The sequence below is a fragment of the Bidens hawaiensis genome, unplaced genomic scaffold, assembly GCF_021521415.1.
Source record: "Bidens hawaiensis isolate Kalapana, Puna unplaced genomic scaffold, B.hawaiensis_p1.1 tig00043696_1, whole genome shotgun sequence".
NCBI lineage: Eukaryota > Viridiplantae > Streptophyta > Magnoliopsida > Asterales > Asteraceae > Bidens > Bidens hawaiensis.
In genome coordinates, this window is record NW_027497758.1 from 2495 (window position 1) to 12956 (window position 10462).

Genomic DNA, 10462 nt, shown 5'->3' on the forward strand with positions numbered 1-10462 from the left:
TACATGGAAAAGGTTCGTTTAATTATTTATTATGATGACACTTTCCTCAGCCCAAAGAGTTTTTAGATGTAGGAGCAGGCCCAAAAAGTCACTGATCTAGTAATTCCATAGTGATTCTTTCCGCAGGCCCATCATCACTTCCAAAGTCCAGTCTTTCATGTATAAACTTTTTAGGGTTTGTGACATTCTTTCCTTGTTTCTCCTCTGAAATCCCCTATTTCCCCTTTCAATTATTGCCTAAAGAGACATCCTTTGTCACCTTGAGTTATGGATAGTGATAGTGAGAGTGATTTCGAAGAATCAATGTTTGATAGAGAAGATCCAAGTAGATACACAAATGAGAGGTTGATCGATGACGAATACGAATATTGGGAGAGGTCGGCCCCGCTTTTCTGTGATTTGGTCATTACTCATTATGTCGAGTGGCCTTTGCTGACAGTTGACTGGCTTCCTTACCGTGTACAATCGTTAGACATTCGCTATGAATACCAAAAGGTTATCATTGGGAATCACACTGCAAATGGTGAACCTAATTACCTAATTATTGCAGAAGTAAAACTTCCTAATGATGAAGAACATGGTGGTTGCTGCGAGGTCTGAGATTTCTTACTATAATTAGATCTGTTTAATTATATTTTGGTATCCCTCCTGTACCTTAAAATCATCTGCAATTGTCAATTATTACTCTGTTGTAAGATTTGATAGTTATTTTCGATAGATACAGTATCATGACGATTAACGTAATAGGGAAGTAGGATAATAATTCTTCTAACAATAGATATCAGAGTGAACCTCAATAAGGTAAAACTGATTTGTTATGAGAAGATACTAGTAATGTCCTCTTTAACCATCATTTCTTTAGTTGTCCCTATCAAAGTCTCTCTTGAGCCTTTTGCCTTTTTAAGGAATATGCATAGTCTAAACCTTCCTCATCTTAATATATCACATTGCTAACATCATATCTGCCCCTAATTCAGTCCCCTTTCTTGATTTCTGAAAACATCATCTAATGAACTGGAATTTGGAACTTGTAATTATTTGAATGAGTTTTTTTGCAGATAGAATTAATACGGCGAACACCCCATGATGGAAACGTGCTTAGAGCTCGCCATATGCCTCAGGATCCTTTTATTATTGCTACTAAAACAGCAAGTTCAGAAGTGCATATATTTGATTATAAGAATCATCCAGCTGAACCTCGTATTGGTGGCACAAGCAATCCTGATCTGAGGCTAATGGGCCACTGCAGCGAAGGTTTTGGGTTGTCGTGGAGTACAATAAATCGAGGTTCTTTATTAAGTGGATCAGATGATTCTAAAATCTGCTTGTGGGACATTGATCAGGCCCCACTGAATAAAGGTGCACTAGATGCTCTGCAAACATTTGAGGTACATTTCGTTAGCATATTGATGGAAACTGTGCACATACATAACAGATAGATATTGGTTATCTAAACTTGTTTAAATGGGCATTGGTGGTCTTTTAGTTCCTGGATGAGGTTGGGCTATTTCTTTTGTTCTACTTTTTCTGGCTAATTTTTTCAAGAATCCAAGTTGCGTATAATGTGATCTCTTATGTTATCAAAGGTGGCAATTCGTGTCCGGTAGGGTCAACCCGCACAAAGCAACATAGAACCCAACCCCCACATGACACAATTAACTCTTCGTGTCATGATGCTGGACCCTACCCAGAGACACTACAACACGGGTAGCCTGATTATCCAAACATGTCAAATGAGTTGATGGGTTATAAAAAACAAAAACAGCTAAATAATACATACAGAATTAAATTTCTAGGACATTCAAATTGAAGTACATAAAACAGCAAAATTTAAAATCCTCATGGATCCATTAAAAAATTATATTGTATTTTAAATTTTTTTATTTCAACATTTTAGGTTTATAAGCCAAATGAGTTTGCGGGTTGCAAACGAGTTGTGTTGGTCACATGAAAACTGAAATGGGTTGTGTCGATTTTTTCTGACCGGACTCCTGTTTAGCCCCAACCCAAACCTGTTTACTTTGTTTCTGGTTTGTGCTGTGGTTCTGTTTCTACCTCTAAATTTGGATTACAAGCAGAAGAATCTGTGTAGCTTATGATTATTTTTATGGTTAATAGTTTCATGAAGGCGCCGTTGAAGATGTAGCATGGCATTTGAAGCATCGCCACCTGTTTGGTTCATGTGGTGAGGACCAATATTTGTGCATATATGATTTACGCTCTCGATGCACCAGGCCTACCCAAAGAATAGCTCACCAGAGGGCGGTACGTAGAAAATTTTAATTTTTATTTATTTCTGTATTAATCATTTAATCTATCGTAGGGGTATACTGTAGTGTATGTTAAATTGAATGCAAAAATTGTTGAATTTTTATTTTTGAATGAGCAATTCAACTTGTTTAGCCACCCCGGAATAGGGTAATCGCTCGCCCCTGCCTACTAAAACTGTAAACAGTGTAATAGCCTTGATAGTCAAATTAAGAAACAAAGCAAACCGGGTCTGTACAAAACAATTAGTACTTCTCTCATCAAGGAGGACCTGCACTGTATTACCTTTACGGTGCCCGAAAAGCTGAGGGTAGATGCTGAGCATCCACCTGAGAGAGCTTTGTATGAAATTGAGGAATGTGCATTGACCTGTAAATGTAAAGCTTCTGCTAAGACCACATAAGAACTGGAATCGGGTTGAGGTTCCATCAATGGATCTACGATAGGTGCATCTTCATCGAAAAGTAACAGTTGCGGAGTAGACTTACATTTATGTTCTTGAGAATATTTTTCATCGCAATATAACATAACCCTAATGCACGTTTTTGAGCGAGTTGAGTAAGAGTTAAGTGTTGAAATTCAATTGAATTCGGTAGTGGTTTAGGGTTCGTAATTGCCGATGGAGGGGTAGCAGACGCTGGAATTGAGTTTGATTCAGGAGTGGGTAAAATGGGCTTAGAGGCCTGATTAATGTACTATCTGCCCACTCGTTCAAACTGGATTCGATTTCGTGTAGTTCCAGCTTCATCGATTTATCAACTAAGGTATGGCGGTGAATCAACACCGATTGCATGATATTGGCGCTCAATCCAGAGACAAAACGGTGAACAAGTAACAGCGGCGGAAGGGGCATCGTCCTGGTGGAAATTTCCTTGAAGCGGTGACGATACTTGGCCATCGTTGAGATTGCTGCAATTTAACGAAATCCCTTCCGGCTCCTTTAATTCCCGAGCCTTAAATCGTCGAATGAGAGCTTGGGTAAATGGCAACCAACCTGTTAATCGGTGATGTCTGGTTATCTAATCGTACCAATTGGCAACATCATCAAGGTAGAAGGAAGCGAAGGTAACCCTATCTGGATCTGCAATTGAATAAATTTTAAAGTAACAGATGGCCTGAGCTACCCATCATTCCGGGTGAGAACAGCAAAATGAGGTAAATAAGTCGGAGCGGGTTTGTCATTTGTGACGGCTCAAAATTGAAAAACCACCGTTACCGGAAGAGGACGAACCAGATGAATTACTGTCAGTTGTGGGTTTCAATATGGGGTTAAGCAGAATGGCAGACTGGTTGAACTAGTACCTTATTCAACACCTTCTTCTGATCTTCAAGTGAGGTAGCGATTAAATTGACATCAGATATTAATTCGTCATGTGGAACTTGAGATTGCTTGTAAGCGTCATGTAATGCGATGACACCATCATCAAGCAATTTAAAACAACTTCCATCAACCATGAGAGCTAATGTACAATGAAAGCCCCAATGTAGTGTATGCCAATTTTATGCAACAATTGATTATTGATATAAGGTTTTTATTAGAGTAATGGTGGAGAAGAATTACATAGCAAGGGATGGGAAAGAAGACATCACAAGATCTAACAAATTCTCATACCCCACACACACTCTCCTTGACTCTATATATAAATAAAGATGCTCATTCCGTTAAGAAGATGACTAGGCATTGATAATGAAATCTTTCATTTGGGTGTTGGGTTTTTTGGTTCTTGAACTCCTCCTTGGATTGGGCTGGTCATTCACTGCTGTTGGGCTTATTTGATTCATAGTGTCTGACCCATTCACAACATGTAACTTATAATATGCTAATTTTACATTTTTCTGTATTGAGTTTGCAGTTATTATGCAATTCGGTAAACGGGTCATTTGAAAACCAATAGATATATTGTATGCTTTATATGGTATAATTATAGCCTGTTAGGGTTCTATTTGTCAAAATCTTGACTAGAATTCTCAAAGCGGAAAATTGCACCGCTTCACGCATGCAAGGCGCAAGGTGTATTTATAAATAACTTTTATATTTTTGGTTAGTTTCTAGCATTGTGTACCCAAAATTTAGGTATACATAAGCCCTCTCTGATGCAATTTGTAACAAAGATGGATTGCAATTGGGTTTTAGATGATTGAGATCTAAGATAGATAGATGGTCAATCACCATGCTACTAGCAGAGAATCGATACAATAGAATGGATTCTGAATTGAGTAGCGAAATTAGGGTTAGAGAGAATTGAGGGAAGAAACTATTTTTATTTTCTGAACTAACTCTAACGACCTTGAGACTCTGCACATCTTTTCTCCTATGACTTTTTAGTCAACTTTTGACGTCTTAATTTGTATCAATGCCTTCCCCTTAAGATGATCCTTGACCCCAAGGATCAAATGTAGGATACCAACTCGAGATAAGTGCAACACTTTTTCATGTCGCATCTTCAATGAATCTTTCCACTTAACCAACCATTCAATACACATGCAGACATGCGGTTATGTTTTTTAAAAAACTCGTTTATCTATGACGCTTTCTGGATAGCGTTGCACTTGTGAAGTAGACTGCTGACTATTGGAAATAGGAACTGGTAAAGGCCCATGATACTTTATTAATAGTGAAACATGAACAGTAGGATGAATTTGAATGTCAGCAGGTAACTGCAGAGTATAAGCCACTTCCCCCACTTTAGCATTTATCGGATAAGGACCAAAGTACCTTGCAGATAACTTTTGATTAGACACTGATGTGGCTGTAACTTGCCTTTTGGGCTGTAACTTTTTATACACCCAATCTCCTACTGCAAAACTACGTTTGGTTCTATGTAAATCAGCCAATTGTTTCATACGTTGTTGAACTTTTAACAAATTGGTTTTAATGACCGAGACAGCCTTCTCTCTCGCTGTTAGACTCCTATCAATAGCCTCAACACTACTATCACCAGGCAAATAAGGCATATGAATAGGAGGAGGTTGTTTATATACAACCTCAAAGGGAGGGCATTTTATGGCACATTGGTATGTAGTGTTGTACCAAAATTCAGCCAGTGGTATCCAATGAGTCCAATCGGTTGGGTTATCAAAACACATACACCTCAAGTAGTCTTCTAAGCATCTGTTTAATACCTTGGTTTGGCCATCAGACTGAGGATGGTAGGAACTAGTAAGTCTGTGGTCGACTCCCTGTAGAGCCATCAGTTGTTGCCAAAATAGGCTAACAGATCTCGATCAGTAACAATAGATTTGGGTGAACCGTGTAGCTTGTTATCTAAATAAGCTTGAGCGACTGTAGTAGCAGTAAAGGGGTGTGCAAGGGTAATAAAGTGACCCGCTTTACTTGCAAATCCTCCCATACACTCCCATAGGAATTGGTAAGGGCTGTAATAACCCTGGATATGCTGCATTAATGTGTCTTTTCTCATTTTAGGCCAATAAAATAATCTAGTAGCTTTTTGAATAGTAGCTGTGACACCAGAGTGCCCCCAGTGAGAAGAGTTATTCATCCAAGATAAAATCTGATGTTCAAAATCTTTGTCCCACAACTAATCTTCCCTTTCTTCTATTTATGGTCCAGGTGTAATGCTTGTGAGACACTGAATTATGCTGTACTTTTTTAATAACCAGCTTCAACTCAGGATCAGTAGACCATAATTGTTGAATAGAAAGCAGCAGCGATGGCTGAATATTAGAAACTGCTAATTGTAATAATTTCCCATGACTCTAGATAGAGCATCAGCCACTTTATTATCAGATCCTTTCTTGTATACAATGTCATAGCTAAAACCCATTAGCTTAGGGAGCCATTTTTGTTAAAAAGTAGCAGCTATCTTATTCTCAAGCAAATGCTTTACTTTTTGCTGATCTGATTATAAAATGGCGATTCATGAGATAAGGTTGCCATTTTTGAATGGCATGTATGATGGCTAATAGCTCTCTTTCATAAGTAGACAATTGCAAATTTTTAGGAGAAAGAGCCTTACTCAAGAAAGCAATTGGATGGCCGATGGCCTCTTTGCATTAATACTGCTTCTATACCATAACCCGAAGCATCAGTTTCAATGACAAAGGTGTCATTAAAATCTGGTAGAGCCGTAGAGCCAATACTGGAGGTTGACTCATGGTTGGTTTAAGGGTTTCAAATGCTTGTACAGCTTCTTCAGGCCATAAAAAGGCCTCATCTTTCTTTAACATTAGAGTCAAAGGTTTGGATATACTTCCATAGTTCTTAACAAATCTCCTATAGTATCCGGTGAGACCCAAAAACCCTCTAAGTTGCTTACAATTAACAGGTATAGGCCACTCTTGAATCACCTTAACCTTATCTGTTAGCCTTAATAATGCTAAAACAGTTTATAGATGTTGTAATTAAGTTGACCAACTAGGGCTATAGATCAGGATATCATCAAAAAACACCAAGACAAATTTCCTCAAATGGGGTCGAAACACATGGTTCATTAGGCTTTGAAAAGTAGAAGGGGCATTAGTAACATAGCCCAAAGGGCCTTACCAAAAACTGATAATACTCTGCTTTGAGATCCAATTTAGAGAAATACCTTGTACGATAAAGCTCACCCATTAATTCCTCTACTAAAGGTATAGGAAATCTATCAGGAATAGGAATGGTTGCCTGCTTTAATTTCCTATAATTCTTACACATACGCCACCCTCCGTCCCTTTTTTTTTTCTTGACTAATACCACCGGAGAAGCAAAGGAGCTATTGCTATGCCTGATCACCTCTCGATCTAAATGTTCTGTTGTCATTTTTTCTATGACTGTTTGATCTTAACTATGGGTAAGCTCTTGAAGGATAACTGAAGTTGGTGTTGTCTGGGCTTGAACTGCACAGAGTTGCAACATAGAAAATTCATCCCTTTGTTGCACCAGTTTCTTAATATTACCTACCCCTATTGATTTCTTCGTATTTCCTCCTCTTTACACCACTTTCTGCCCTTTATATTTGAATTCAGTGGTCTTGTCTTTGTAGTTCATACTAATACTACCCAACTTGGAAAATCACAACCCCCTAAAGGCATTATATCATTTTCCACTTAAACCTACTAACTATTTTATCACATATTACTTGACCCCCATCATCTACTTTAACAATCATAGCAGGTTTGGTTATCGTTTCACATCCTAATTTCCACGCTAATTTTTCATCAACAAATTTAGTGAACTTTCAGTATCCATTAAAATTTGTATCTCTGTTTTACCCATATGACCAGTCACCCTCATTGCCGCTACACTTCACTTCCTTCTAAGGCACTTACAGATATTTGAGCAAACTCTAAATCAACCCTTGTTCTTCTTCAATTTCATCATCAGACATCTCTATTTCAATATGCTACAACTGAGGTCTCTTCCCCTTACAAACATGACCACTGTTGTTATAGGTTTAACATATGGTAATAAACCTTTTCCTTGCATTACTATAACTACATGTACCTAAATTGCTTCTACTGTATACTTTGGTTTTGTTGAGATTTTGAGAAGCTTCTTGTAACTTAAACTAAACTGTAAGCTCCTTGAACAGTCTTAGGGTTGCTAGTTCTAACATGTAATTGTATCTCTTCCTCTAATCCAGCAATGAAACAACTTAAGGCATACTCAGGAGGTAATTGTAGTTTACTATCACTTATATTAAAGGCATCATGATATTCTTTAGCACTAGCAGTTTGTTTCAAATTCTTCAATTCTGACATTGGATCATAAAAAAGATTACCGAATAGCTTCTTTGAGTTCATTCCACACTTCCATGTTGGTGGTACATCGTTTCTCTGTTTTTCTAGGGTTTGATACCATTGAATTGCTAATCGAACCCTAGTTGCATCTGGAACTTTATCTAACTGAACGAACTGCTCACATATATTGTGTGTGTATATATATACATATATTATTTATAATTTACACACACACACACACACACGTGTGTGTGTCTATATATAATATTTAGGTACTTTTGTCATAGTTTTATATATAATAATTGTTGTATAAATATATATTTAATATATTAAATAAGCATATATAAAAAAAGAGGCTTGTTTAGGCTCGCGAGACCGGTCGAGCTTGTTAAGTGAAATTTGGGCTCGAGCTTGTTTAGGATGTGAGTCAAGTAGTCAACTGACCCATTGGTAGGAACTGCACCTTAGGTACCAGCTGTGAGTTCGTGCGACCACAAGATTTCCATCTGTAGCATAATTTAGATATCTTATTTATGTAGACTTTTGTAGATAGTGTGATCACTGCCTCACATATAAAGTTTCACAAATATGACCCATTTCCACCCTTAGATTCTTATGATTTATTATTTATTATACTTGTGTGATAGGTCAACTGCTTGTCTTTTAATCCTTTTAACGAGTGGCTCGTGGCAACTGGGTCCGATGACACCACCGTGAAGTCCTATGATCTAAGGAGACTTGCCCGTCCTCTCCACAGTTTTGATTATCACCTGTAAGATTCCATTTCCTTATTTCAAATATTATGTGAAACGTATTCCTTCTTAATCTTCGGGTTGCTTCTGTTATGTTATTGCAGTGGTTTGGTGCTTCAGGTTGACTGGAGCCCGCACAGTGAGCACATTTTGTCTTCTAGCTGTGAAGGTCGGAAGGTCTTGATATGGGATCCTAATAGGTAACTTCATGAAATTTGCTAATTCCAAGGCTCGTTTACTTGTAAATGTATAATGGGTTGTGTGTATCTCAAACGGGTCAAAGTCTTGTTTGTGTGATATAATTGAAACTTTCAACACATGCTTGAAAAAAAATGATTTGGCGCGTGAAGATTGCATAATATTTATTGTTGAGTGGTGATAATTATATATTGGGATGGAACAATCAGAAGAGGAAGAAGGATATGGGCCACCGGAGATGGTGTATACCCATGGTGGGCATCTTGATAGAGTTGTTGATTTCTCATGGAACCCGTCTGAAGATCGGATGATTGCTAGCGTGTCTGCCGATAATACCCTCCAAGTCTGGAAGATGGCGGGCCATGTTTACAATGATTACTTCTAATACAACAGATGTACAATTTAATGAACAATTGACAAAGTTGACTGTGAAGATGCATACATTTCTCTTGTTCTTGTTTTGTTGGAGTTGATATTTCATTAGTATGAAGTTTATAGTGCAAGTGATTGATGCTTATCTAAGAACCCTGTTTGAAAAGTAAAAGTTTGTGTAATTTTAGCTAATAATCTCAACTAGTGTTTTACCCGCGCGCTTTGCAGCGCGTGGTAACGTTTGATCTTACATAAGGTGTTTGTTCCTATGTTTACATCATAGGAAATGGCAAGCCAAAAACTGCTATACGGTTGCAGGTAAAAAATGAAATCAAAAGCTAAATTCAACTGAAATCCTACTTGTCTCATGATGCTCCATTTGACCAGCATGACATTTTAATACATACATCTTATGCTTCTCTATTTTCCAAATATATCTATGAGACATCTATGCCGGATACTTTCTAGAACCTGCCCCACAAAAAATAAAACCATATTGAAGTTCAGATATAGTCAGTTTTCAAGACTTAAAAGAAAATAGAAACACCATAGCCATATTCAATACCTCTGCAAACGATATGCACATAGCCCCGAATCATTTTCTGGTGTGTTGGTGCATTATTGATTTAGATTGAAACTGGATGTCCAAAATGCAGATTAAACATATAGATGAAAATGAAGCTGGGATCTAGGAGAGCCAAATACAGGGACCTTTGCATGTGAGCAGCAAACTTTGAAGCTTCCTATATCATAAGACCCAATATGCATATGCACATGATCTCATGATAAGCATGCATTCCAAGTTACAATTATCACAATACTTTATATTGTATTACTTCAAATAAAATCCACAAAGTTAGGAGCTTTTGCAACCTCTGTTGACACAAAGAAAAAATCACCGGAATAAATGGGCATGTCAAATAACCACAACGAAAGGACTAAAACGCCCTATCGAAAAGTAAATTTACACTTTTTCTCAAATTGGCGTTGGTGCTATATCTACCATAAGCAATTAAGTATTTGTAGTTTGTACATTTGCATGCAGCAATATTAGTAGCAAAATGTTGAATTAATATCTACAGCTTTGAACTATCTGGTGTATTACGATTACCAATGCAGGTTTTTCGGGGATAGTCGTTTTAACATTAAAATTTGAGCTACCTTCCAATTTTGTAGCCTGTAAAGAAAATGTT

General features: G+C 37.5%; 1 protein-coding gene across 1 annotated transcript; it reads left to right on the top strand.

Annotated features, from left to right (window-relative positions):
• The first annotated feature begins 676 nt into the window (after positions 1-676).
• Positions 677-9457, top strand: LOC143594493 (histone-binding protein MSI1-like). Its single transcript, XM_077073796.1, has 5 exons — positions 677-1388; positions 2119-2265; positions 8595-8719; positions 8804-8900; positions 9088-9457. The coding sequence occupies exons 1-5, from the start codon at positions 1113-1115 to the stop codon at positions 9280-9282; spliced, it is 840 nt and encodes a 279-aa protein (XP_076929911.1). The 5' UTR covers positions 677-1112; the 3' UTR covers positions 9283-9457.
• Positions 9458-10462: the final 1005 nt, after the last annotated feature.